Source organism: Bufo bufo, chromosome 1, assembly GCF_905171765.1.
Source record: "Bufo bufo chromosome 1, aBufBuf1.1, whole genome shotgun sequence".
In the NCBI taxonomy this organism is placed as follows: Eukaryota; Metazoa; Chordata; class Amphibia; order Anura; family Bufonidae; genus Bufo; species Bufo bufo.
In genome coordinates, this window is record NC_053389.1 from 670,138,032 (window position 1) to 670,165,037 (window position 27,006).

Below are 27,006 nucleotides of genomic sequence, written 5' to 3' on the forward strand. Positions count from 1 at the left end.
GCGTCCTATCTACAGCGCTGGAGCTGCGCGATGACGTCACGCGCCGTGAGGGGCTGGAGGACGCGTAGTGTTGAGTGACTTCCGGGTAGGGACTGCACATGTTGGAGGGCGGTGCTGTCAGTGACGGGTGAGCCTTATGTTATGTGTGCCTGCATGCTGGGGGCTGGAGTGTTCTCTCTTTAGTTTTGGCCTGCTCTGTCCTGTGTACTGAAGGCAGTGACAGAGGTACTTTCACACTAGCGTTATTCTTTTCCGGTATTGAGTTTCATCCTCGAGGCTCAATACCGGAAAAAAACTGATCAGTTTTATCCTAATGCATTCTGAATGGAGAGCAATCCGTTCAGGATGCGTCAGTTCAGTCTCTCTTACGTTTTTGGGCCGGAGAAAACACCGCAGCATGCTGCAGTTTTATCTCCGGACACAAATACTGATCACTTGCCGGATGCGGCATTAATTCCCATTGAAATGTTTGCAATGCATTTGTGAGACGAATCCGCATCCACATCCGTCTCACAAATGCATCCGTTTGCGTCCGGATTGCCGGATCCAGCGGGCAGTTCCGGCGACTGGACTGGCTGCCGGAATGCTTTGCCGCAAGTGTGAAAGTACCCTAACACCGTCTCCCTTCTGGACAAACCCTTTAAGCACCTGCTTTTTGCTTTGGAAACAAAAACAGGAAGGTAAACTGTACTATAGTAGTACTTTCACACTAGCGGGTTTTTTTTTTTTTTTTGTATTGAGTTCCGTCCTAGGGGCTCAATACCGGAAAAAAACACTTCAGTTTTATCCTAATGATTCTGAATGGAGAGAAATCCGTCCAGTCCCTCTTACGGTATTTCCGGAACACTTGCCGGAATGCTGGATTCGGCATTAATTTCCATTGAAATGTATTAATGCCGCATCCGGTACCAAGTGTTCCGGAAAAACTGATCTGGTTTCCCGGTCCGCGCATGCGCAGACCTTCAAAAGTATGAAAAAAATAAATACTGGATCCATTTTTCCGGATGACACCTGAGAGACGGATACGGAATTTCAATGCATTTGTTTGCATACAGATTTCCGGATCCGGCAGGCAGTTCTGGATCCTCACAAGACAAGTGTGAACGTATCCTTATGAAGGAGCTGCTGCTGCTCTCCAGAGGAGTCTCAGGAAGTTCTCCCATCACTCATGGTAGAGCAGTTCAGGAGCATCACTACTTTAAAGGGAACCTGTCACCAGGATTTTGTGTATAGAGCTGAGGACACGGGTTGCTAGATGGCCGCTAGCACATCCGCAATACCCAGTCCCCATAGCTCTGTGTGCTTTTATTGTGTAAAAACAACGATTTGATCCATATGCAAATTACCCTGAGATGAGTCCTGTACATGAGATAAGCCAGGGACAGGTTAATTTGCATATGTATCAAATCGGTTTTATTACACAATAAAAGCACACAGAGCTATGGGGACAGGGTTCTGCGGATGTGCTAGCGGCCATCTAGCAACCCATGTCCTCTGCTCTATACACAAAATCCCGGTGACAGGTTCCCTTTAAGGGCTTGTCCAGCTTCTACATGTTGATGACCTAAGGAACACAAGAACTTACTAAAGCAGACATGTCAGCGGAGCGGGTAGCTCCTATTTAACCCTATGTAACACTGTATTTGTGCCTTCAGGTGAGACGCCATGGGGCTGGTCAGCGTGGAGAAGATAATCGCACTACAAAAGAAGGCCGCTAACATCCGCAACATCTGTATATTGGCCCATGTGGATCATGGTAAGGGAGGTCTTAGAACTGCCCATTCATTGCATTTCAGAATCTGTGGTGTGGCCGGGTAATGGATGTGGGGTAAGTACTAGATCAGGGAGGACTTCTATCCTCTGTGCTGCTGTGGCACCTTGTAAATACACAGTCCCAGTACATACTAGCAGGAGACATGTGTGTTAGGATGTGACCTCGACCTCTGTATATTCCTGTGTATTATATCAGATTTTAGGTTTCATTTATTTGTCGAGGTTTTCCTCACTGCTGATTGGCTGACTGTCCTCACGATCCATTCGCTGGCTGTGTTATCCTTCTGTATTTGGCTACATTTACACGACCATTTCCGTTTTGTGAATCTGCACAGTATGAATGTGTCCATGTGCATCCCGCACAAAAATCCTATTCTTGTCCACAAAATGGATGAGACTATGACACTTCTCATCCGTGTGCTGTCCGCCTTTTTTGCAGCCCCATACATGAGTAAAAGCTCATGCACACAACCATATGTATTTTGCCATTCGCAAAACACGGATTCACCAAAAAATAATTAACATCGTTGTGCAGTCCGTTTTACTTTTGTTTTTGTTTTTGTTTTTTTGCGGATCCATTGTAACAATACCTGTCCTTGTCTGCAAAACGGACAAGAATAGGACATGTTCTATTTTTCTGCGGAACGGACTTGTGGACCTAGGGATAGGGAATGCACATTGAGTCATTTCCGTTTTTTTGTGGCCCCATTGAAATGAATGGTTCCGCATACGGGCCTGCAAGAAAACCGGAATGGACATGGACAAAAAATACGTTTATGTGCATGAGCCCGAGTGTGATCTGCAAAAAAAGGGGTATTGGACGTGGAGCGAAAATACGATTGTGTGAATGTAGCCCAGGGATCAGCAGCCTTCGGCACTCCAGCTGCTGTGAAACTACAACTCCCAGCATCTAAACATGCTTGGCTGCTCTTCTAACTCCCATGGAAGTGAATGAAGCATTCTGGGAGTAGTAGTTTTTGAACAGCTGGAGTGCCGGAGGTTGCTGATCCCTGACCTGAACTCACAGCATGGATGCGTGGATGTGTGAATCCAGCCTATGCGCTGCAAAAGTATTATTAAAGGAGTATCCCCCCGCCATAGCAATTGACGGTATATTAGTAGTGAATACTGCCACTTGCTGAGACAACACCGATTGTTAGAATGAAGGGGCCAGGCTATGTAAAGCACTGAGGCCCCTTCTAACTTTTTCTATTTAGGCCAGCTTTACATGAGTGTTCGATCTGGGAAACGTCCTCCGTGGCTGTATTTCCTGGACTGAATACTGCTCCTCTCACTGCAGTATTATGACTTATGATGCTGTGAGTTCCCGTCTGACTGCAGGTCTGCTATAATGTACTCACATAATGCCATTAGTACAGTACAGAAAATCCACTGTGCTATGGCTTCAGGTCACAGGAGTTTAGTCCGAGATATGTGGCCATCATACTGAGCTTGTTTTCTAGACCAAACACTGTCATGTGAATCTGGCCTTGTAGTACAGCAACCATCCAGCCTCAGAACCTGACACAGTGCTGGCCTTGTCCAGATCTCATTGTCAGAGGAGGTCCCTTCAGTTGGACTGATCAGCCGTGACAGCATATCCTTGCAGTGTGCCATCACTCTCCCCATAAAGTGGTTTTCTGGGACTTGAATATTGATGACCTATCCTTAACATAGGTCATCAATATCAGATAGGTGGGGGTCCAACACCTGAAACCCCTGCTGATCAGCTGTTCCTGGCAGGCAGCAGAAACTATACAGTGGATGGAGCTGGAGGCAGAAGGCACCATCCACTCTGTAGTTATTAGCGCTGGCATACTGCATCTCCGCTCCGGAAACTATACAATGGATGTAGCTGGAAGCAGAAGGCACCATCCACTCTGTAGTTATTAGCGCTGGCATACTGCATCTCCGCTCCAGAAACTATACAATGGATGTAGCTGGAAGCAGAAGGCACCATCCACTCTGTAGTTATTAGCGCTGGCATACTGCATCTCCGCTCCGGAAACTATACAGTGGATGGAGCTGGAGGCAGAAGGCACCATCCACTCTGTAGTTATTAGCGCTGGCATACTGCATCTCCGCTCCGGAAACTATACAATGGATGTAGCTGGAAGCAGAAGGCACCATCCACTCTGTAGTTATTAGCGCTGGCATACTGCGTCTCAGCTCCGGAAACTATACAGTGGATGGAGCTGGAGGCAGAAGGCACCATCCACTCTGTAGTTATTAGCGCTGGCATACTGCATCTCCGCTCCGGAAACTATACAATGGATGTAGCTGGAAGCAGAAGGCACCATCCACTCTGTAGTTATTAGCGCTGGCATACTGCATCTCCGCTCCAGAAACTATACAATGGATGTAGCTGGAAGCAGAAGGCACCATCCACTCTGTAGTTATTAGCGCTGGCATACTGCATCTCCGCTCCGGAAACTATACAGTGGATGGAGCTGGAAGCAGAAGGCACCATCCACTCTGTAGTTATTAGCGCTGGCATACTGCATCTCCGCTCCAGAAACTATACAATGGATGGAGCTGGAAGCGGAAGGCACCATCCACTCTGTAGTTATTAGCGCTGGCATACTGCATCTCCGCTCCGGAAACTATACAATGGATGGAGCTGGAAGCGGAAGGCACCATCTACTCTGTAGTTATTAGCGCTGGCATACTGCATCTCCGCTCCAGAAACTATACAATGGATGGAGCTGGAAGCGGAAGGCACCATCCACTCTGTAGTTATTAGCGCTGGCATACTGCATCTCCGCTCCGGAAACTATACAATGGATGGAGCTGGAAGCGGAAGGCACCATCCACTCTGTAGTTATTAGCGCTGGCATACTGCATCTCCGCTCCGGAAACTATACAGTGGATGGAGCTGGAAGCGGAAGGCACCATCCACTCTGTAGTTATTAGCGCTGGCATACTGCGTCTCAGCTCCGGAAACTAAACAGTGGATGGAGCTGGAAGCAGAAGGCACCATCCACTCTGTAGTTATTAGCGCTGGCATACTGCATCTCCGCTCCGGAAACTATACAGTGGATGGAGCTGGAAGCAGAAGGCACCATCCACTCTGTAGTTATTAGCGCTGGCAAAGTGCATCTCAGCTCCAGAAACTATACAATGGATGGAGCTGGAAGCGGAAGGCACCATCCACTCTGTAGTTATTAGCGCTGGCAAAGTGCATCTCAGCTCCGGAAACTATACAGTGGATGGAGCTGGAAGCAGAAGGCACCATCTACTCTGTAGTTATTAGCGCTGGCATACTGCATGTCCGCTCCGGAAACTATACAGTGGATGGAGCTGGAAGCAGAAGGCACCATCTACTCTGTAGTTATTAGCGCTGGCATACTGCATCTCCGCTCCGGAAACTATACAATGGATGTAGCTGGAAGCAGAAGGCACCATCCACTCTGTAGTTATTAGCGCTGGCATACTGCATCTCCGCTCCAGAAACTATACAATGGATGTAGCTGGAAGCAGAAGGCACCATCCACTCTGTAGTTATTAGCGCTGGCATACTGCATCTCCGCTCCGGAAACTATACAGTGGATGGAGCTGGAAGCAGAAGGCACCATCCACTCTGTAGTTATTAGCGCTGGCATACTGCATCTCCGCTCCAGAAACTATACAATGGATGGAGCTGGAAGCGGAAGGCACCATCCACTCTGTAGTTATTAGCGCTGGCATACTGCATCTCCGCTCCGGAAACTATACAATGGATGGAGCTGGAAGCGGAAGGCACCATCTACTCTGTAGTTATTAGCGCTGGCATACTGCATCTCCGCTCCAGAAACTATACAATGGATGGAGCTGGAAGCGGAAGGCACCATCCACTCTGTAGTTATTAGCGCTGGCATACTGCATCTCCGCTCCGGAAACTATACAATGGATGGAGCTGGAAGCGGAAGGCACCATCCACTCTGTAGTTATTAGCGCTGGCATACTGCATCTCCGCTCCGGAAACTATACAGTGGATGGAGCTGGAAGCGGAAGGCACCATCCACTCTGTAGTTATTAGCGCTGGCATACTGCGTCTCAGCTCCGGAAACTAAACAGTGGATGGAGCTGGAAGCAGAAGGCACCATCCACTCTGTAGTTATTAGCGCTGGCATACTGCATCTCCGCTCCGGAAACTATACAGTGGATGGAGCTGGAAGCAGAAGGCACCATCCACTCTGTAGTTATTAGCGCTGGCAAAGTGCATCTCAGCTCCAGAAACTATACAATGGATGGAGCTGGAAGCGGAAGGCACCATCCACTCTGTAGTTATTAGCGCTGGCAAAGTGCATCTCAGCTCCGGAAACTATACAGTGGATGGAGCTGGAAGCAGAAGGCACCATCTACTCTGTAGTTATTAGCGCTGGCATACTGCATGTCCGCTCCGGAAACTATACAGTGGATGGAGCTGGAAGCAGAAGGCACCATCTACTCTGTAGTTATTAGCGCTGGCATACTGCATGTCCGCTCCGGAAACTATACAATGGATGGAGCTGGAAGCGGAAGGCACTATCCACTCTGTAGTTATTAACGCTGGCATACTGCATCTCCGCTCCAGAAACTATACAGTAGATGGAGCTGGAAGCCAGTCTGTTTAACCAGTCCCTATTTGTTGACCTTGTAAGTAGGGATTGACCAATTATCGGTTTTACCGATATCAGCCGATTTTCAGGATTTTGAAAGTTATCGGCATCTATTTTGCCGATAACGAATCGGGAACAAGGATCGTGCTGCTCTCAGTGCAATCCGTGTTTCGTCAGCAGCACAGGAGAGAAGAAAGCAGTGTCTCCCTCCCCCTGTGCCGCCGCTGCCACCAATGAGAGGAGAGGAGGAGGGGAGGGGCTGTGGTCACTGCGCCACCAATGATGTTAACTCACTCATTCATTCAAATTCAACAGGAGGCGGGAGCTGGCTGCAGAATCACATAGCCGGCTCCCGACCTCTATCACAAGTAGCTGCGATCCGCGGTAGTTAACCCCTCAGGTGCCGCACCTGAGGGGTTAACTGCCGCGGATCACGGATACCGCTCATAGAGATCGGGTGCGGTTATATGATTCTGCAGCCAACACCCGCCTCCTGTATATGAATTAATGAGAGAGTTAACGACATTGGTGGCGCAGTGCGCCTCCCCACCCAAGCCCCCCAGTATTAATCATTGGTGGCGCAGTGCGCCCCCCCCCACCCCAGTATTAAAAACATTGGTGACGTAGTGCGCCCCCCCTCAATCCCCCAGTATTAAAATCATTGGTGGCAGTGGCCACAGGGTCCCCTCCCCTCCTTCTTTTTGGTGGTTCAGTGGCAGCTTCTGATCGGAGCCCCAGCAGTGTAATCCTGGGTCTCCAATCAGTTACCATGGTAGCCAGGACGCTACTGAAGCCCTGGCTCCCATGGTAGGCTCCCTGCTGCTGTGTGCACAAAGCACAGAGCAGCAGGGACAGTGTGAGATCCTATTCACCCTGATAGAGATCTATCAGGGTGAATAGGACAAGGGTTCTAGCCCCTAAGGGGGCTAAAAGTTTAGTAAAAAAAAACACAAACACCAAAATCTTAAGTATAAATGAAAAATAAAGATTTACAAAAAAAAGCGTTAACAATAATTATGTTCATTTTCAGCAGATTTGTGTAGGAATTTATTATTTTTTTTAAACTGAAAATGCACAAAATATCTGTATAAATTATCGACTATCGGCTTGAAAATTATCGGTATCGGCTCTAAAAAATCAATATCGGTCGATCCCTATTTGTAAGGGGCTATGAAGTAACATTGAGAAGCCTAGACCAGACAACCTCTTGAACGCTATTTTCCTAGTACATGTAATACGTTTATTTTATCCTCTCTTTTTTATTCTTTAGGGAAAACTACTTTAGCAGACTGTCTCATCTCCAGCAATGGGATAATCTCAAGTAGATTAGCAGGAAAGGTATCTTTTCTCCTCCTGTATTTTTTAAAAGAAAGCTTTATTTACCGTGCCCATTGTAACTTCTGAATATCATTGCAGTTACGATATTTGGACAGTCGAGAAGATGAGCAAATCCGAGGAATCACCATGAAATCCAGCGCCATATCCTTGCAGTATAAAGATGGTACATTTCTCTCTACTGGCACCTTGCTTTGTATTCCTCCCTTTAGCAGCTTGCACACAGGCGCAGGTTTACTAGCAGAATTTCCATGCAGTTTTCTATGTGTTACTTGCGGATTTTGATGCAGGTTTGCACCAGTCTCACCCTTTGAAGGCACTAAAAATCTTCAGAAACTGTTGGCATGCTGCAGATTTCAAAATCCACCCCGCAGGTCAATTTCCGCATGACAAACATCTGCAAAGTGTACGTAAGGTTTGGCAGATCTCATTCACTCTGCTGGTACTGTATTAGGCTGTGTTTTTCCCGCACAAAACTCCACGTGGAAAACCACACGTAATCACAACGCCTGCAGGTAGCCTTCCAGTGTTTCCCAACCAGTGTGCCTCCAGCTGGTGCAAAACTACAACTCCCAGCATGCCCGCACAGCCAAAGGCTGTCCGGGCATGCTGGGAGTTGTAGTTTTGCAACAGCTGGAGGCACACTGGTTGGGAAACACTGCCTTATACAACCCCAGGGAGGGAAAATGGTGCTGTGCTAAAGGTATTTCCAAAGGTTAGGACAGGTCTGACTCCCAGCATCCCCTCCGATCAGCTAATTGAAGGGGCAGTATGGCTACAGTGAGTGTTTACCAGGCGCAGTGCTGTGTATTTAGTAGTGGCCGTGCCTGGTATTGCAGATCACTCACATTCACTTGTATGGCGCTTTGCCTGGTATACAATCAGGGCGACGCTGTGCTCACTGGAGTTCTGTGGCCCCTTCATTCAGCTCATCGATGGAGGATCCGGGAGAGGAACCTTCCACTTATCTGATATTGATGACCTGTCCCAAGGATAGGTCTTCAGACTCAAAGCCCTGGAGAAGCCCTTTCATCTCAGTAATAATTTCTTCACCATATGATTGTCTGGCAAGTTATGTACTACTGATGTCCGTCACACAGTCCTACTTACCTGTGTTGTATCTGTCCGATTCCTCTGGATCATGATGCCCCTTACTGCCCTCGCAGAACGGTGAAATGTTCTGCCTCATCCTACATGTAAGTGCTCCCTCTGCTGCCATAGAAGCGACACATGAATAAAACGGTCTATAATTAAAACGGAAAATTGCTGAAACCTAAATATTGCTTATGACCGGTTGTGTTAGTGCGCCCTCTAAGGTCCACACGCTCGACGTGAAGTTCAGCGTTTCTTCTCTTGTACCGTTACCCGAGCGGCAGGGTGGCTCCTGCCCAAGTCGATCGGACGAATCTAGGCTGCACCAACCGTTGCAATTCTCTTCTTTTGGCCTTCATTGTGGTTGCGCCCAATTGGTGCAACCGCAATAGGTGAGCAAACCATCTCTTATAGTAGAATTTTAATTTACTGAACATACTTACCCTATGAGCGCCTTTCTCTATCCTATTCGCCATTTTTTTGCTTCTAAACATTGCTGAAAGCTAGAAGCATGCTCTGATCGGCTGCTGTAGGAAACTTCATCAGTTTTTTGGGACATTATTTCTCGTCACTTTGGACATTGAACTGTGGATGTCTACAGATTAGTGTGAACAATGAATCCAGAGACTTGTATTATTAATATTTTTTATTATTGCTTGAAAAAGTCTGGAACTTTTAAGCCCTTCTGCTGGTCATTACTGTGTGCAGGTTGTGCCCAGTGCATGAGAAAGACACAGAGGAGCTCTAACCTCTGCTGACACGTCAGTTTTAGTAACCAATTGCATTTCCTATGTAATAAGAATTCTGGAGCATCTGTTCTTATGACTCCATGTTGTGCCGTTCCTGTATTATTCCTGCTAGAAGCTTATAAATATATTGCCAGCAGTCTGCAGTAAAGGTACAGCTGGGTGTTCCCAGTAGCGGGTGTGTGTTTTGGGTATATTGCCAATCAGCGCTGCTGGTGTCAAACTGTGCAGGGACACCCCCCTAACCGGTAACTCCCATCTGTACCTTTACTGCAAGCTGCTGGCAATTCATTCATAAACTTCTAGTAGCAATAACAAAGGAATGGCACAACATAAAGCCATAAGAATAAATGCCCTAGAACTGTTATTACATGGGGGATCCAAGGAATTACTAGAATAGACATGTCAGGCGTGGTTAGAGGTCCTCTTTAAATGGGCTCAAAGGCGGCCAACCAAATTAATAACTGGAATGGACTGCACTACCCAGAAAGATGATCAAAATTAGGGTTATTTAGTGCAGAAAAAAAAAAGACGGCAACGGGAGATCTAATAACTCTGAATATTACCAATGAGCTCTACATATATGTACAAGGTTTAGGGTAAATATATTGTTTCATTCCATTAGCTATAAGCTAATTACCCTAGAGTAGCTACCCTTGGTGTGCCCAAAATACTGCACATTATATTAAAACCTATATTTTGGTACAACATTGCAGTCATCTGAGCTCCCTTTGGCTATGTCCTCTGACACAGGAGTCTGCAGATCATCCGGACTTGGAAACAATATGGAATCAATGTATCTGCTCTTGGTCATAATTGCCAATGGGTTTGTATTACAGGTGTTTCAGCCACAAGAACTTATAGTAACCGCTCTGTAGGTTTCTTTCCCACAGTATCTGGTCTATCTGATCAAATGATGCAGGTCAGTTTTAACTTAGAAATTGACTGTAAGTGTTCCTGTTCATTCAGATACTTTGCTGCTTTGGCTGTTAGCGTTGGACGCCGAGAGCGTTCCTGCCAGAGAGGGCGGAATAGATTCTACCTGGGCTGTTATGTGCAGGACGCCTGATGCGGTCCTGTCAACTACATATGATAAGTAGTACAGGTAATAAAGTTCTGCCTCTGCTGTTTGTATGCAGGTTCCTGCTGCGTTCACCCCAGCCTGGATTACTAGGTAGCGATGGCTTCTGCATCTGCTGTTTGTATGCAGGGCGCCTGCTGCATTCACCCCAGCCTGGATTACTAGGTAGCGATGGATTCTGCCTCTGCTATTTGTATGCAGGGCGCCTGCTGCATTCACCCCAGCCTGGATTACTAGGTAGCGATGGCTTCTGCATCTGCTGTTTGTATGCAGGGCGCCTGCTGCATTCACCCCAGCCTGGATTACTAGGTAGCGATGGCTTCTGCCTCTGCTGTTTGTATGCAGGGCGCCTGCTGCATTCACCCCAGCCTGGATTACTAGGTAGCAATGGCTTCTGCCTCTGCTGTTTGTATGCAGGGCGCCTGCTGCATTCACCCCAGCCTGGATTACTAGGTAGCGATGGCTTCTGCCTCTGCTGTTTGTATGCAGGGCGCCTGCTGCATTCACCCCGGCCTGGATTACTAGGTAGCGATGGCTTCTGCCTCTGCTGTTTGTATGCAGGGCGCCTGCTGCATTCACCCCGGCCTGGATTACTAGGTAGCGATGGCTTCTGCCTCTGCTGTTTGTATGCAGGGCGCCTGCTGCATTCACCCCAGCCTGGATTACTAGGTAGCAATGGCTTCTGCCTCTGCTGTTTGTATGCAGGGCGCCTGCTGCATTCACCCCAGCCTGGATTACTAGGTAGCAATGGCTTCTGCCTCTGCTGTTTGTATGCAGGGCGCCTGCTGCATTCACCCCAGCCTGGATTACTAGGTAGCGATGGCTTCTGCCTCTGCTGTTTGTATGCAGGGCGCCTGCTGCATTCACCCCAGCCTGGATTACTAGGTAGCGATGGATTCTGCCTCTGCTGTTTGTATGCAGGGCGCCTGCTGCATTCACCCCGGCCTGGATTACTAGGTAGCGATGGCTTCTGCCTCTGCTGTTTGTATGCAGGGCGCCCACAGTTCTCCCGCCAGCCTGGATTACTAGGTAGGAATGGATTGTGCCTCGTAGGTTTGTATGTAGGGCCCCTACCCCATTCCCACCAGCCATTTAGACCCGGGTAGACTGCTGCTAAACTGATAATTCAAAGCTCCCCATTACTGCAATGTTTTAACAAAATAGAACTTCCGACATTTATTTGCAGCGCTTTATAGACGTTATAATTTGCTGTCCCCAATTGGCCTCACAATCTAAGTTCCCTATCAGTATGTCTTTGGAGTGTGGGAGTAAACCGGAGTACCCGGAGGAAACCCACACAAACCCAGGGAGAACATACAAACACCATGCAGATGTTGCCCTTGGTTGGATTCGAACCTAGGACTTCAGCGCTGCAAGGCACCAGTGCTGACCACTGAGCCATATGTTAAAGGTCAATACAGAGATCTCTCCCATGACCTATTTATACCCAGGACCGTGACCGTGCCTACGTCTAGAAGAAAGGTTTGTACACAAACACAGAAGAGGATTCTTTACGGTAAGAGCAGTGAGACTATGGAACTCTCTGCCTGAGGAGGTGGTGATGGTGAGTACAATAAAGGAATTCAAGAGGGGCCTGGATGTGTTTCTGGAGTGTAATAATAGTGCATGTCCACATGTGTGTCCATGCTACATGTGCATATGCCAACCCCACTGTGTTTTACAGTACCAGCAAGATGAGGATGAGATATTACATACATTTCATCCACATGCTGCCAAAAAATATATAAAAAAGTGCAATATGAATTGACCTGCAGTGCACAGGAGAATATCTGCAGCAAATCCACAGCAGAATTACCGCCTCATGTAGTCCTATACTTATAGTTACTAGATTACTGGAGATAGGTCTTCAATCCAGGGAGTTATATAATATTTTCCCCAAGATGACTTGTTCCTCATGAGGTCTTTTTTTGCTTTCTTCTGGATCAATTTTGCAAAATAATGGCCTAAACTGGATGGACACAAGTCTTTTTCAGCCCTACAAACGTATGTTCATGTTTGTCAGCCCAGAAAACTGGTTATTTTGAATACTGATCATATATTTTCAGGAAATGAAGAGTATCTAGTCAACCTCATAGACTCTCCAGGGCATGTCGATTTCTCCTCTGAGGTCTCAACAGCCGTCCGTCTCTGTGATGGAGCCATTATCGTGGTCGATGCTGTAGAAAGTGTTTGTCCTCAGGTAAGTACTTACCCGCTGTGGACATGGATCACTGAAAATGCGTGTACTGAGACTGACAATGACAAAGATACATATAAATGAGAATTATGTGTGTGCAGTGGCTGTAAAAAGTATTCATTGTCCCATCATCTTGAACTTTTTGTGCTTTATTGTGTACAACAGATGTGATTAGATTTTAATCACTATCACAGTCATTATTTGTAAGGCAAAACCAGGAGTGCGTCCAAAACACAGAATAGGCAGACATCTTTCCAGTATACTTTTTTTTTCTGCAGGTTCCATTCCTGGATTTGGCTTACTAATACTGACAGTGGGTAAATGGCCTTAGACCTTGTTCAGATTGCTGTTTTTCTTATACATTTGATGTGTGCGCCTGGAAAACTCCTGGACGCATATGCTGAATATTTCCGTAGGCCTGTGGGACTGGTATGCACTATAGGAAAGCCCAATAGACGAGTCAGCAAGCTTGCATGTTCATGTTTGTCCTGAGCGGATATTAGACTTTGGTTTATTTTTCACTGCTTCATTCTGCAGACACAAGCCGTGTTACGTCAGGCCTGGCTGGAGAACATACGACCGGTTCTAGTGATCAATAAGATTGATCGCTTAATAGTGGATCTGAAGCTTTCCTCACAAGAGGCGTATGCACATCTGAAGAAAATACTGGAGCAGGTAGCTGCTGTATACCACCGTGAAATAGAAGCGTGCGGTTTGTTAGTTGGTTCTCGTACATCTCTCCTTGACCATCTGGTGCCCTCTTTCAGGTGAATGCAGTGACTGGGACGCTCTTCTTCTCCAAGGTCCTGGAAGAGAGAGCTGAAAAAGACAATACAGCTGAGACCATGGATGGAGAGCAGGTCTATGACTGGAGTGCGTTCTTGGATGAGACCGATGATTCACAACTGTATTTCTCCCCTGATCAGGGCAATGTGGTGTTCGCTAGTGCCATAGATGGCTGGGGCTTTACGTAAGCAGCTTTTTAAAAATGTTATTTAAGTTTTTTTTATTTTCCTTTAACTTTAAAGAGAGATTTCCTTTTCTGTACATTGCGGTGTAGGGAGAACAGAGTTTTAAACGCACACTGAATGGTGCGCTTTAGGGATGTAAAAATACAAAATGTATAAATGAAGTATATTAGAAAAATTTTATTTAGGGGATTAGGGACAACACATTAAAAATTATTATAAAAGTTTCTTTACTCTTTAAAGAAATACTCCAACCTTAGGTATTTATAGCATATTCACAGGATATGCCTTAAACATCTGTTAGATGCTGTCCCATTGACCAGTACCTTTCTCCAGGTCCCCTGACCTCCGTTAAGCATAGTGAGTTAGATGCTGGCCTCCTTTCCATACTCTTGAAGACCCCCAATCACTTCTGTGGAAGGGGTTGTCTTACTTCAGCAAATTACATTTTTCTCGTGCATGGCATTGGGGGACACAGCACCATGGTATATGCCCAGCTGCCACTAGGAGGCTGACACTAGAAACAAAAAAGTGTTGGCTCCGCCCAGGTGGGCTATACCCCTCTGCAAGAGCCGAGAGACACCAGTCTAGTTCTAGTGTCCGTAGGAGGCAGACATGACCTGTTTTCGCAGGTCATCCTGCTAATTTTATTTTTTATTTTTATCCTATTTTTTCTCTTTTTTTCTACAGGTTTCTTCCTGATGCAGGGGTGGCTCCATCGTGTTCCACTTTAGTCGCCCCCCCTGCGGGCGCGTACTCAGGTACCCGGCAGCCACCCAGTCCCCACTTATCTGCTTCCGCAGTGGAATTCCGGCGGACCCACGGCTCCCGTGTTGAGTCCGCCGAGGGGGTGGTCATTGCCGCGCCTGAAAACGTCGGAAGGTGAGTATGGAAGTACCTGTACCCCCCCCCCCCCCTTCTTTTCTCCCTGTGTCTCCTTGTGTCCTGGCCCCTTTAGAGTTGAGCAAGGGGGCACTGCACGCTTTTTTCCTCCCCTGGGCATCATATCTGGCCTTCCTTCAGCGCGGGGACTTCTTTTTAGGGGCACCTTTGTTTCTAGGGCCTGGCCCTTTAAGACGGCCGATTTTTGTTCTATCGGCTCCTTCCCGTGCTGACGGGTTTCCTTCTGCTCCTACCTGGCCTTCCGGGCCCCCCGCATCGGCGCTGCGTCCCCGCTTCTGCTGCTGCCTCCGGACGCGACCGCGGACGTCCGTTTCCGGTAGCATTTTCTACTATAGGCCCCGGCTTTTCTGCCGCCTAGGCCGCAGGTCACGTGGGGCGGAGCTCCGTCTCCGCCTTCTGCCTTCCCGGGCTTTTCTCCTCTCCCTCCCCTCTGTGGGTGGTGCTCTGGGAGGCGCTTTTTTCTTGCCAATCCAGCACCAGCGCGGGCTGCTGGGGGGGCGTGTCTTCCTCAACTACCGGCTCCTGTCCTGCCTGCAGCTGTCGCCATCTTGCAGCTTCTCCTGCGATTCTGCTCTCTGGACGCGCTTCTGTGGGACACAGCACCTTGGGTCTGGTAGGCAGCCTCTGGCTGACTCTTTTTTGCTTTGCAGGCTCCTCCATCCGCCCTCATGTCTTCTTCTGGTCGGGCCCCCACTCCCCCTGCCGCCATTTCCACTCATTACGCCTGTTCCATGTGTAATAGTAAGTTCCCATGCGGCCAGTCTTCCTCTCTCTGCGTGCAGTGCCTTCCCCCCAGGCCCACCCAGTCCGCCCCTGCGGCCCCCTCTTTGTCGGTCCTTCCGGAATGGGCTGCTACCCTATCCCAGGCCATAGGTAACCTTGCCAGCCTTTCCCAATCCCTAGCGCAGTCCTTGGACCGTCTGCCCGCTCAGATTGCGGCCGCCTCGGGCAGGGACCCCCCCCCGCTGGGGATGTCCGTTCTCGCTCTGATACGCGGTCCAGCAAGCGACCTCGTACAGTCTCGGCCGGGTCCCACTCTTCCTCAGCTACCCCGGATCACTCCCCGATTAGGTCTGAGTCGGGCGAAATTTCTTCTTCAGCCGCTTCCGCCGCTCCTGGGGACTCCTCCGCTTCTGATTCTGAATCAGAGCGGTGCTCGGCGATGTCTGCGGCCATTCAGGACCTCATCAAAGCCGTCCGTGACGCGCTCCATGTGCAGGACGTTCCCTCTTCCTCCTCCCTGGAGTCGGTGTCCTTCCGCCGGTCTAGACGTTCCACTGTGGTCTTCCCGAATCACGAGGATCTGGACGCGCTTCTGGCTAAGGAGTGGCGTCAACCTGATCGGCGCCTTCATCTTACCAAGGCCTCTGACGTCCCCTATCCTTTTTCTAAGGAATCTGTCAATACCTGGACGGTTCCTCCTCAGGTAGACCCTCAGGTTGCTCGCCTGGCGAAGGCTACTACCCTTCCCCTGGCTGACGCGGCTTCCTTGTCGGATCCCGCTGACAAACGGGTCGACTCTTTGGCCAAGTCTGTTTTCGTTGCAGCGGGTGCCGCCATCCGCCCTGCGTTTGCCGCCTCCTGGGTGGCTAAGGCCTGCGCTCTCTGGGCAAAACAGCTTGTCCGCGCCTTACCCCCAGACTAAGATCAAGGGGAACTGGCAGTGCTTGCCTCTCAAATTTACCAGGCGTCCAAGTTTCTTTGCGATGCCTCTATGGAATCGGCCCGCCGATCCGGCCGTGCGGCCGCTAAAATCTGTGGCCATCCGCCGCACCATCTGGCTTCGTTCTTGGGCGGCAGATTCCGCCTCCAAGAAGGCTCTAATTTCCCTTCCCTTTCTCGGTGGAAAGCTCTTTGGGAAGCGTTTGGAGGAGCTCATCTCGGAGGCCACTGGCGGTAAGAGCTCTCTTCTTCCCCAGAATCAGCCTCGCCGCCGTCGCTTCCCTGGGTCGTCCTCTGGGTCTTTTCGGGCCCCCCCTGCCCGATCTGACAAGAAGGCCTCCAGACCTTCCTTTAAGGCCAAGCCCTCCTGGCATGCCAAGCCCAAACCTGCTCGCCCCCAGTCCACTAAACCTCCTTCCGCATGACTCGGTCAAGGTGGGAGGGCATCTGCTCGCCTTTCAGAATGTCTGGCAAGCAAGTGTGGAAGACGCTTGGGTTCTGGAGGTAGTCTCCTCCGGATACAGGATCGAATTTTCCGATCTTCCGCCGGGACGGTTCTTTCTGACGTCGCCCCCCAGGTCCCCCTCCGGGGCAGAAGATTTTTTTCAGGCCATTCGTTCCCTTCGCTCTCTAGGGGTCATCGTTCCGGTTCCAGAGTCAGAACGCTTTCGGGGGTTCTATTCAAATCTGTTCACGGTTCCCAAGAAGGACGGTTCGCTCCGTCCTATCCTGGACCTGAAGGCGCTAAATCACTTTGTCCGGGTCCGTCATTTTCGTATGGAATCCCTCCGGTCGGTGATCGCCTCCTTGGAGTCGGACGAGTTCCTGTCGTCCATCGACATTCAGGACGCCTATCTCCACGTCCCCATTGCCCTCTCCCACCAAAGGTTCCTTCGCTTTGCGGTAGGTTCTCTTCATTTCCAATTCGTAGCCCTGCCCTTCGGCCTGGCCTCCGCTCCGAGGGTCTTCACCAAGGTGTTAGCGCCTCTTATGGCCCTTCTACGTGCCAGGGGGGTCGCCTTGGTACCTTACCTGGACGACCTTCTGATTCGGGCCCCGTCGTTGGAGGACAACCTGTCCAGCCTGCACATCACCCTCTCAGCTCTTGCCCAGTTCGGGTGGCTCGTCAACCACTCCAAGTCCTCCCTCGTCCCATGCCAGAGGATGCCCTTCCTGGGCATGATCTTCGACACTCGCCTCGGGCGGGTGTTTCTCCCCCCAGAGAAGATTGCCTCCCTTCAGGCGGGGGTGACTCTTCTCCGCGGTCCGTCCTCTCTGACTATCAGGACGTGTATGCGCGTCCTGGGGAGGATGGTGGCTTCCTTCAAAGCCATTCCCTATTCCCAATTCCACTCCCGGGACCTTCAGTTGTTCATCCTATCCAGGTGGGACAAGTCCCAGGCAGGCCTCGATCGCCTGGTTCGTCTCCCTCTCCAGCTTCGCCAGGACCTTTCCTGGTGGCTGCTTCCTCGGACGGTGTCCCTGGGCCGTTCCTTCCTTCCCCCCCCCAGTTGGCGGGTGATCACGACGGACGCCAGCCTCTCGGGTTGGGGAGCGGTCCTCGACTCTCTCACAGTCCAGGGTCTTTGGTCCGCTCAGGAGTCCTCCCTGCAGATAAATGTGCTCGAGCTCAGGGCGATTTTCCTGGCACTGTCTCACTGGACCCCACGTCTTCGCGGTCTCCCTGTCCGGGTTCAAACGGACAATTCCACCGCCGTGGCTTATCTGAACCACCAAGGGGGCACCAGGAGCGTGATGGCCTTGCAGGAAGCCTCCCATATCCTGCGCTGGGCGGAGAACCACGTTCCCGTCCTCTCCGCGGTACACATTCCCGGGGTCGACAATTGGGCTGCAGACTTCCTCAGTCGTCAGCTAGTCGACCCGGGCGAATGGTCTCTACACCCAGAGGTGTTCCTCCAACTTTGTCACCGATGGGGAACTCCGGACGTGGATCTTTTCGCGTCACGTCTCAACCACAGGATCCCGCGCTATGTCGCGCGGTCCAGGGACCCTCAGGCTTTCGCGGTAGACGCCCTAGTTCTGCCTTGGTCTCAGTTCAACCTTCTGTACCTGTTTCCCCCCATTCCTCTCCTGCCCCGAGTGCTCAAGCGTCTCAAGGCAGCCGGGGTTCCGGCAATCTTGGTGGCCCCGGATTGGCCCCGCAGGGCGTGGTACGCAGATCTGGTGTTTCTGCTCGCCGACGTCCCGTGGCGACTTCCCCTGCGCCACGATCTCCTTTCACAGGGCCCTCTGTCCCACCCGAATTTACCTCAGCTTCGTTTGACGGCGTGGCTGTTGAGACCGCGGTCTTGAAGTCCCGTGGCCTCTCGGATTCTGTCATTCAGACGATGCTTCACGCTCGCAAACCCCAGTCAGCCCGTATTTACTACCGGACCTGGAGAGCGTATTTTGCCTGGTGCGAGTCTGGGCGTTTCCGCCCTCTCCGTTTCTCCGTCCCTAACGTTCTGGCCTTCCTTAAGGCCAGTTTTGAGAAGGGTCTTCGCCTGGCTTCTCTCAGAGGACAGATTTCGGCCCTCTCTGTCCTTTTCCAGCGTCCCGTGGCCTCGCGGGCTCAGGTTAGGACTTTTCTACAGGGTGTCGCTCGCCGAGCCCCTCCCTTTCGTTTTCCAGTGGAGCCGTGGGACCTGAATCTCGTCCTTGACGCCCTCCAGTCTTCTCCCTTCGAGCCTTTGACTGAGATATCTCTGTCGTTTGTCTCGCTCAAGGTGGCCTTCTTAGTGTCAGTCACCTCCATCCGCCGGGTTTCCGAACTGGCGGCGCTTTCTTGCCGTTCGCCTTTCCTGGTTTTCCATCGGACAAGGTGGTGTTGCGTCCCGTTCCCTCTTTTCTTCCAAAGGTGGTTTCCTCGTTTCATATCAATGAAGAGATCGTCCTTCCCTCTTTCTGCCCTAATCCTTCTCACCCTAGGGAGAAGTCCCTCCATTGCCTTGATGTTGTTCGGGCTCTTCGCCTGTACCTTCGCCTCACGGAACCCTTCCGTCGTTCGGATTCCCTTTTCGTGGTCCCGGCGGGTCCTCGTAAGGGTTTGCCTGCCTCCAAGGCCACCATCTCTCGCTGGATTCGGTCAGCTGTCAAGGAGGCCTATATCGCAAAGGGCCGCGCTCCCCCTTCCAGGTTGACCGCTCATTCGGCTAGGGCAGTTGGGGCTTCCTGGGTGGTGTGTCATCAGGCATCTGCTTCCCAGGTCTGCCGGGCCGCCACCTGGGCGTCAGTTCACACTTTCTCTAAGTTTTACCATATTCATTCCCTGGCTTCTGCTGACGCTAGCCTGGGGTGCAAGGTTCTACAAGCAGCTGTGCTTTAGATTGGCGACATGGCGTTCTTCTTCCCTCCCTCAGGGACTGCTTTGGGACGTCCCATGGTGCTGTGTCCCCCAATGCCATGCACGAGAAAAATTGATTTTTTTGTACTCACCGTAAAATCCTTTTCTCGTAGTAGGCATTGGGGGACACAGATCCCGCCCATTTTTTTGAGTTTCTTCTTGTTTGTGGTCCCGGCGATTTGTGGCCGTTGGGTTTCCCCAGTTGAAGACTTGTTGGCGTTCAGTTTCTGTCTGTTCAGGTGTGGCGTTCCTACTGCTTTTGTACCGACTGGTGTCTCTCGGCTCTTGCAGAGGGGTATAGCCCACCTGGGCGGAGCCAACACTTTTTTGTTTCTAGTGTCAGCCTCCTAGTGGCAGCTGGGCATATACCATGGTGCTGTGTCCCCCAATGCCTACTACGAGAAAAGGATTTTACGGTGAGTACAAAAAATCCATTTATCATGTAGACAAAGTTAAAGGGGTTTTCCGAGAAATTATTATTTTATTTTTTTACTGATGACTAGGGATGAGCGAATAGACTTCGGATGTTTCATTGTTTCAGTGGTACCTTGGAACCAAACCCGAGTTAGGGAAATGTTGTTTTTTTTTTTTACAGTATAAATCAATTTCTGAAGTAATAACTGCGACTCATCAGAGCCAATACATTCTAATACTGTACGGAGCTCCTGCTCCGTACAGTATTAGAATGAAGTTTTAGGCTAATCGACTTCGGATGTTTCACCCAAAGTCGATTCACTCATCCCTACTGATGACCTATCCTCAGGATAGATCATCAGTATCTGATAAGTGGGAATCCAACACCCAGGACTCCTGCTGATCAGCTGTTCTAGAAGGAGCACCACTGCCTTATCAAAACAGCTGATCAGTGGGGGTCCCAGGTGTTGGACCCCCACGCATCAGATATTGATGACCTATCCAGAGGATAGGTCATCAGTAAAGAAAAATCTCAGAAAACTCTTTTAATACCAGGCACTTACTAATGTATTGTTATTATACATATTGCCTCCTTTGCTGGCTGGATTTCTTTTTTCCATCAAATTACACACTGCTCGTTTTCAGGGTTTACGACCACCCTGCAATCCATCAGCGGGGGCCATGCTTGCACACTATAGGAAAAAAGCACCACCCTGTGCGCACTCCCGTGGTCCTGGCCATCAGAGAGGCCAGTGCCTTTTCCTGTAGTGTGCAAGAACGGCCACCGCTACTGAACCTGGATATGATGATATGTATAATGTGATGAAAAAATAAATCCAGCCATCAAAGGAGGCAACATGGATAATCACAATAGATTAGTAAGTGGCTTTTATGCATTTTCTCTACATGATGAAAGCCATTTTCTGAAGTGAGACAGCCAAACAGGTGTCACACCCCAAGGCTGTCTGTCCGTCCATATGTCTTGTTGGTGTGTTAATAATAGACCATCCGATAATTATTACTGTTGATATTTGCATTGGTCAGTTTACCTGGTAATATTCAGTGTGGGACACTAGATGGCGCTGTGGCTCTGCACCAACCTCTGCCATAGGTTCATTTTAGGTGATTTTACACTGCTCATTTTTATGTCTATAGATTTATAAATGATGTGTGTATTCCTATATTAAAGCAAGTGTATTACCTGGAACCAGTACTGTGCAGTACATGAGTGATCGCCACTGCCTACAACTTTGTTCACACAGGTGTCTTGGCTTGGATTTTTTACAGGATCAATGACTGTTTTGTTATGATCCATCATGATCTCCCCCATCATGTACCCCCCATTACTATTATCGGGTTTATCAGGTTTACTATATGTATTACCGCCACATTCTACACTATTCCGTCAAAAATCTATGGAAATCTAATAGTAATAATAAGAACTAACACAAGTGTGACCAGCGCCTGAGAATACAGCCTTCAGACTACTACTTCCGCATCTGCCTTCTGTAATGAAAGGAGGTTTGTGATGGAAAAGCAGAGTCTGACTCTGATTCAGAATGTATTTCAGCAGCCAACATTTACCTGCTTCTAAACGAAGGCTGCAGGTTAGCTTAAAGGGCTTGTCTCACTTCAGCAAGTGGCATTTATCATGTAGAGAAAGTTAATACAAGGCACTTACTAATGTATTGTGATTCTCCATATTGTCTCCTTTACTGGCTGGATTCATTTTTCCATCACATTATACAATGCTCATACCCAGGAGTTACGACCACCCTGTAATCCAGCAGTGGTGGTCGTGCTTGCACACTGTAGGACAAAGCTCCATTCTCTCTGGTGGCCAAGACAATGGGAGTGTGCATAGGCACCCATGCACAGCAGCTCCCATCCCAGTCACCCCATATCTGTGCTGCAGAGGTGGCTCAGATCCCTGAAAAAGGAGCAGTGTATAATGGAATAATGAATCAAGCCGGGAAAGAAGGCAATACGGACAATCGCAATACATTAGTAAGTGCCTTGTATTAGCTTTCTCTACATGATAAATGCCATTTTCTAAAGTGACACAATCCCTTTAAGGGTTTGTCTGATTTAGAAAAACTTGTCAGATTCCATGCTAGGGAATATTGAGTTAATAGAGGGGGCTTACTGTCAGGACCCTCATCTGTCAGCCAGCAGCGTCTACAAAGAGCTCATACTCTGGAAGACACGGCATGTCAGTGAATTACACAAAAGGACTATTGATTTACCTGGAAACCGCGTTATGCTTCATTTCTCCTGTGGGGACGCCGCTACAGGGTACGCAGACATTTGCTGATGGGCTCCATCACAGTTTAGCACTAATCGTCAGGACTCCCAGCAGAACGCCCTATTCTGTTACTGACAATGAAATGACACGGCCAAACCCATGAAACTAAAACCCTACCAGGTCAGGGATCCGCTACGGGCAGCACGCCAGATGTTGTGAAACTACAACTCCCAGCAGGCACTAGGTTGTAGTGTTCATTATTTTTGTACATTATCTCTTAGCTAGTGGACCACGGTATATTACCACGTACACGGTGAAGGCTTGCAACGCGCTATTTTAAAGCTAAAAATTGAAGATTTGCGTGTCCGCTACAGTATAAAAACAAGGCTTTTCTTATATCTATCCATAGAATTGATCACTTTGCCCAGCTGTACAGTCAGAAAATTGGTATCAAGTCCTCTGTGCTGCTAAAGACCCTCTGGGGAGACTACTATCTCAGTTCCAAGGCCAAGAAGATCATGAAGGGAGCACAGGTAAGATTCTGCACGGGAGCATTGTTAAAAAGACAATGGAGGAGATTTATCAAAACTGGTGTAAAGTAGAACTGGCTTAGTCGCCCATAGCAACCAATCAGGTTTCACCCTTCATTCAGAACTCATTTTGGAAAATTAAAGGATCAATCTGATTGGTTGCTATGAGCCAGTTCCCCTTTGCACCAGTTTTGATAAATCTCCTCCCAAATGTATTGATTTATCTGTGCAAATGGCTTTATTCATGGGAATGTGATAGGAAATAGGGCAACTCGCTGGACATTTAAAGAGCAGCTCCACCTAAAACTGCACTATTTAGCAGTCAAACTTCGGGAGGTGGTAGAGTTTGTTTCCATGTTACACCCAGACCTATAGCTCCATCCTGATTGCTCTCCTCAGCCAAGGGCCCAGAATAACTAGATTTTTGTACTTGCGTAAAATCTGTTTCTCTTCTGTTCATTGGGGGACACAGTCTTGACCTTGGGTATAGCTATTGCCACTAGGAGGCGACACTAAGCAAAAAAAAGTGTTAGCTCCTCCTCTCAGCTATATCCCTCCTGCAGACACTGAGCTAATCAGTTTGTACAAAAGCAGTAGGAGCAGTCAGGAGAAGCCAACAGCAAATAATAAAAAGGAAGAAAACCAGAGATGGGTCATCCTGAAGAACCAGAAGGACCCATCTAGGAGAACCAGTAATGTACATACAGGGTGGGAGCTGTGTCCCCCAATGAACGGAAGAGAAAGACATTTTACGGTAAGTACAAAAATCTAGTTTTCTCATCTGTATCATTGGGGGACACAGTCTTGACCTTGGGACATTCCAGAGCAGTCCCCGTTGTGGGTCATAAACGAAGAAGCCATCCTGTCAATCCGAGGACCGCTTTCTGCAAAACTCTACGCCCCAGAGAAGTGTCAGAAGATGCAAAGGTGTGCACTCTGTAAAACTTGGAAAAGGGAACCCAGACGACCAGGCAGCCGCCCTGCACCCCTGAAGGGCCGAAGCCCCATGATGTACTGCCCAACCATTGCCCGAGCAAAATGAGCAGTAACCCGGAAGGGTGCAGCCCGTCCACTGATGCGATACGCTTCCGCAATAGCCAAATGAATCCATCGGGAAATGGAAACTTTGGAGACAGCCAGCCCTCGTCTCGGTCCCTCCGGAATGACGAATAAGGAATCTGTCCGTCGGAAAGAGGACGTCTGAAACAGATAGATGCGAATCCAAACCAGATGCCCACTGATGATGAAGGGCGACCGACAGGCAAGAGCCGCTAGATCTGACACCCTACGGATGGCAACTACTCGCCCTGCGAAAGAGGAGAAGTAGAAAAGGCTGATACCACTCAGAAGGGAAGTAGCATCTAGGGGTGACAACAAGGACAGTATGACCGCTGTACCCGGGGAGTGGAGCCATGCAAACAATACACATATGCAAACTGAATAAGTGCATACCCCAAACCACACGGAGGCAACTCTGATGCTGTCACCGTAGTAGAAGGTAGAGGCAATGCACAACCTGTAAAGGCTCGAAGCCCGCGCCCTACACAAAAAGCCATACTAATACCCACGAGAAGTGAGCAAACCCACCAGCTGAAATCTGTCATGGTATGGGCAGATGACAGCACTACAGGGAATAAGAGTACCTGTCAGCCAGCGCCTCAGGAACACCATACATATAAGGCCTGGAGGATCTATCGCACCTGGTGATGGCAGAACATGAGCACAATCACAGCTACAACTAGCAAGAAGGTTCCACTCCTAGAAGGGGGACGATGAACAGAAATAGTCCCACAGTAGGGGCACGGAACAAGAGTAGCCATAAAATCTATGGCCAGCGCAAGGCTGCCTCATAGGGGGAGGCCATAGCCTAACTATGGTTTCCAGGACCAGAGGAGAGGCTCCCCCAGAGAATGAGGCCAAACAGCAGTAAACACCCAGAATATGGTGCTAGCGCCATCCTCCACTTGAGGACCAAGCAAACTGACAAGCAGCACATCTGTTCCACCTACTGACAGAGAATGGATGTCGATCGTGTTGAGTCCACAGCCTGTCAGCTACCGTCCCACCTAAGAAAGAAGGAAAATGCGATAGAGCATCACTCCGCTGACTGAAGAGGGAAACCCAACTCAATGTATCAGGTCCACGGGGAGTGTAAGCACTACTGGTTGTGCAACTACTCCCCCAATATAAGGAGGGTAATGCTACCGGATCTACAGTATGCAACTGTGGTGCAACTAATCCACCTATAGAAGGGGGAAATCCGAAAGGACAGATGACAACCAGTATTAGTGCAATTACTCTGCCTGGTATCCAGCGGAAGTGCAGTTACCCGCCCAATGAATGAGGGTAAGTGCAATTACTCCGCCCATGGGAGGAGGGTAAAGTTACCGGCTGTACCGTATCCAGAGTTAGTGGCACTATTCCGCCGATGGAAAGAGAATAATGGAACGGAGTGTACGGTACTCCATGGAAGTGCTATTACCCTGTCTATGGAAGAAGCGTAATAGTACAGGCTATACAGTACCCAATGGAAGTGCAAGTACTCCGCCGACTGTACGGTATCCAGTGCAAATGCAAATTACTCCGCCTTTGAAAGTAGTGTAATGCAACAGGCAGTACAGCATCCAATGTAAGTGCAATTACTCCACCTATGGAAGGAGGGTGATGCTATAAGCTGCATGGTATCCAGTGCAAAAGCAATTACTCCGCTTATGGAAGAGGTAATGCTACAGGCTGTACAGCATCGAGTGTAAGTGCGATCACTCTGCCTTTTATGGAAGGAGGTAATACTACAGGCTGCACGCCTATGGAAGGAGGTAATACTATGGCCTTGGAGACTGAGAGAATACTCACCCGCCTGGCATTTTCTGCCCCCCTGGCTCCAGCCAGGTCACCAGCTTCAGTGTGTTACCCCTTGGTGAGGGTAGCTACACTGGTAACAGAGGGGACTTTGGTGGAGGCCGGACCTGGTGACCCGAATGCTGGCGGGAGACAGAGGTTTTTACAAGGACCTCTGGTCCTCCTTGACTTCTGGAGACCGGGAACGTGCAGCGAGCTTGGGGACCCCCTGGGCTCCCGTCTCCTGGGTGGGAACGCAGGCAGCTTGGAGACTGCACTCAGCCCAGCTAAAGGAAAGAAATAGAGAAAAATGTTAAAGAATGAAAAGAAAAAATTCAGCAGACCTGCAAAGCAGGGAGGTCTGCCTCCTACGGACACTAAGCTAAAACTGATTAGCTGAGAGGAGGAGCTAACACTTTTTTAGCTTAGTGTCGCCTCCTATTGGCAATAGCTATACCCAAGGTCAAGACTGTGTCCCCCAATGATACGGATGAGAAATTGGATTTTTGCTTCATATATTTTAGGGCTAGTCTCAAACAAAGAGTTTTCAGTGGCAGTGCTGCCATTCATGCTTTCGCAGTTCATCTTCTGCGGCAAGAAAGGACGTGTCCAATCTTGGAGCAGTGTCTGCACAGACGTCACTGAACACTGCCACAGCACAGAGCCACGCTTGGCAATGAAAGGTCCCTTCAATCAGCTGATCAGTGGGTGCCAGGAGTTTGACCCCCACTCATGTCATGATCACCTATCCTTAGGATAGGACATAGATAGGTCCCGCATTTCCATGTTAATACTCCTTTTGACAGGCGAGTAGTTCTTCTCACCCATTCAGTACTCCGCATCAATGACCTTGCTCCTCATATTTAACCTTTAAACCTTTCACTGCCACGGATGTACCTAATATGGCACGGCTTTAAACAGTTGCCTCAACAGGACATAGACCTTGGTATCATATTAAAGCCCAGAAGCTATGGGTATAGGTCCAATATTTGGGCAGAGCACTTGAAGTAGAGGAGCAGGTTAACATGTTTTTCTTCCTGATTCTCTGCATATGTCTCTGTCCACATCTGAATTGTAGCTTCTGAACATAGACGTGAACATAATTTAAAAGGGAGTTGAATGGGGGGGGGGGGCAGTACAAGTGAAACCAGGAAGAAAGATCTGAGTCTGGTGTTACCTCTCCCCCTGTACAGCGCCCAGTGACCCCGGGGTGGTGGTGGTGATATATGGATTTTATTTATGTTTCTACCCCCCTACAAATCAGAGAGGAAATGTGCTCTCCCATTGTCACATCAAGGT

General features: G+C 49.2%; 1 protein-coding gene across 1 annotated transcript in view; it reads left to right on the forward strand.

The window, feature by feature from the left end:
• The first annotated feature begins 29 nt into the window (after nt 1–29).
• Nucleotides 30–27,006, forward strand: part of EFL1 (elongation factor like GTPase 1) — a 287,352-nt gene continuing 260,375 nt past the window's right edge. Inside the window, exons 1-8 of the mRNA XM_040414072.1 lie at nt 30–127; nt 1,656–1,756; nt 7,624–7,691; nt 7,770–7,854; nt 12,674–12,807; nt 13,342–13,479; nt 13,572–13,774; nt 22,749–22,872. Of these exons, the coding sequence (XP_040270006.1) occupies nt 1,666–1,756; nt 7,624–7,691; nt 7,770–7,854; nt 12,674–12,807; nt 13,342–13,479; nt 13,572–13,774; nt 22,749–22,872 (843 nt within the window). The 5' untranslated portion in view covers nt 30–127; nt 1,656–1,665. The remainder of the gene's footprint in view (nt 128–1,655; nt 1,757–7,623; nt 7,692–7,769; nt 7,855–12,673; nt 12,808–13,341; nt 13,480–13,571; nt 13,775–22,748; nt 22,873–27,006) is intronic.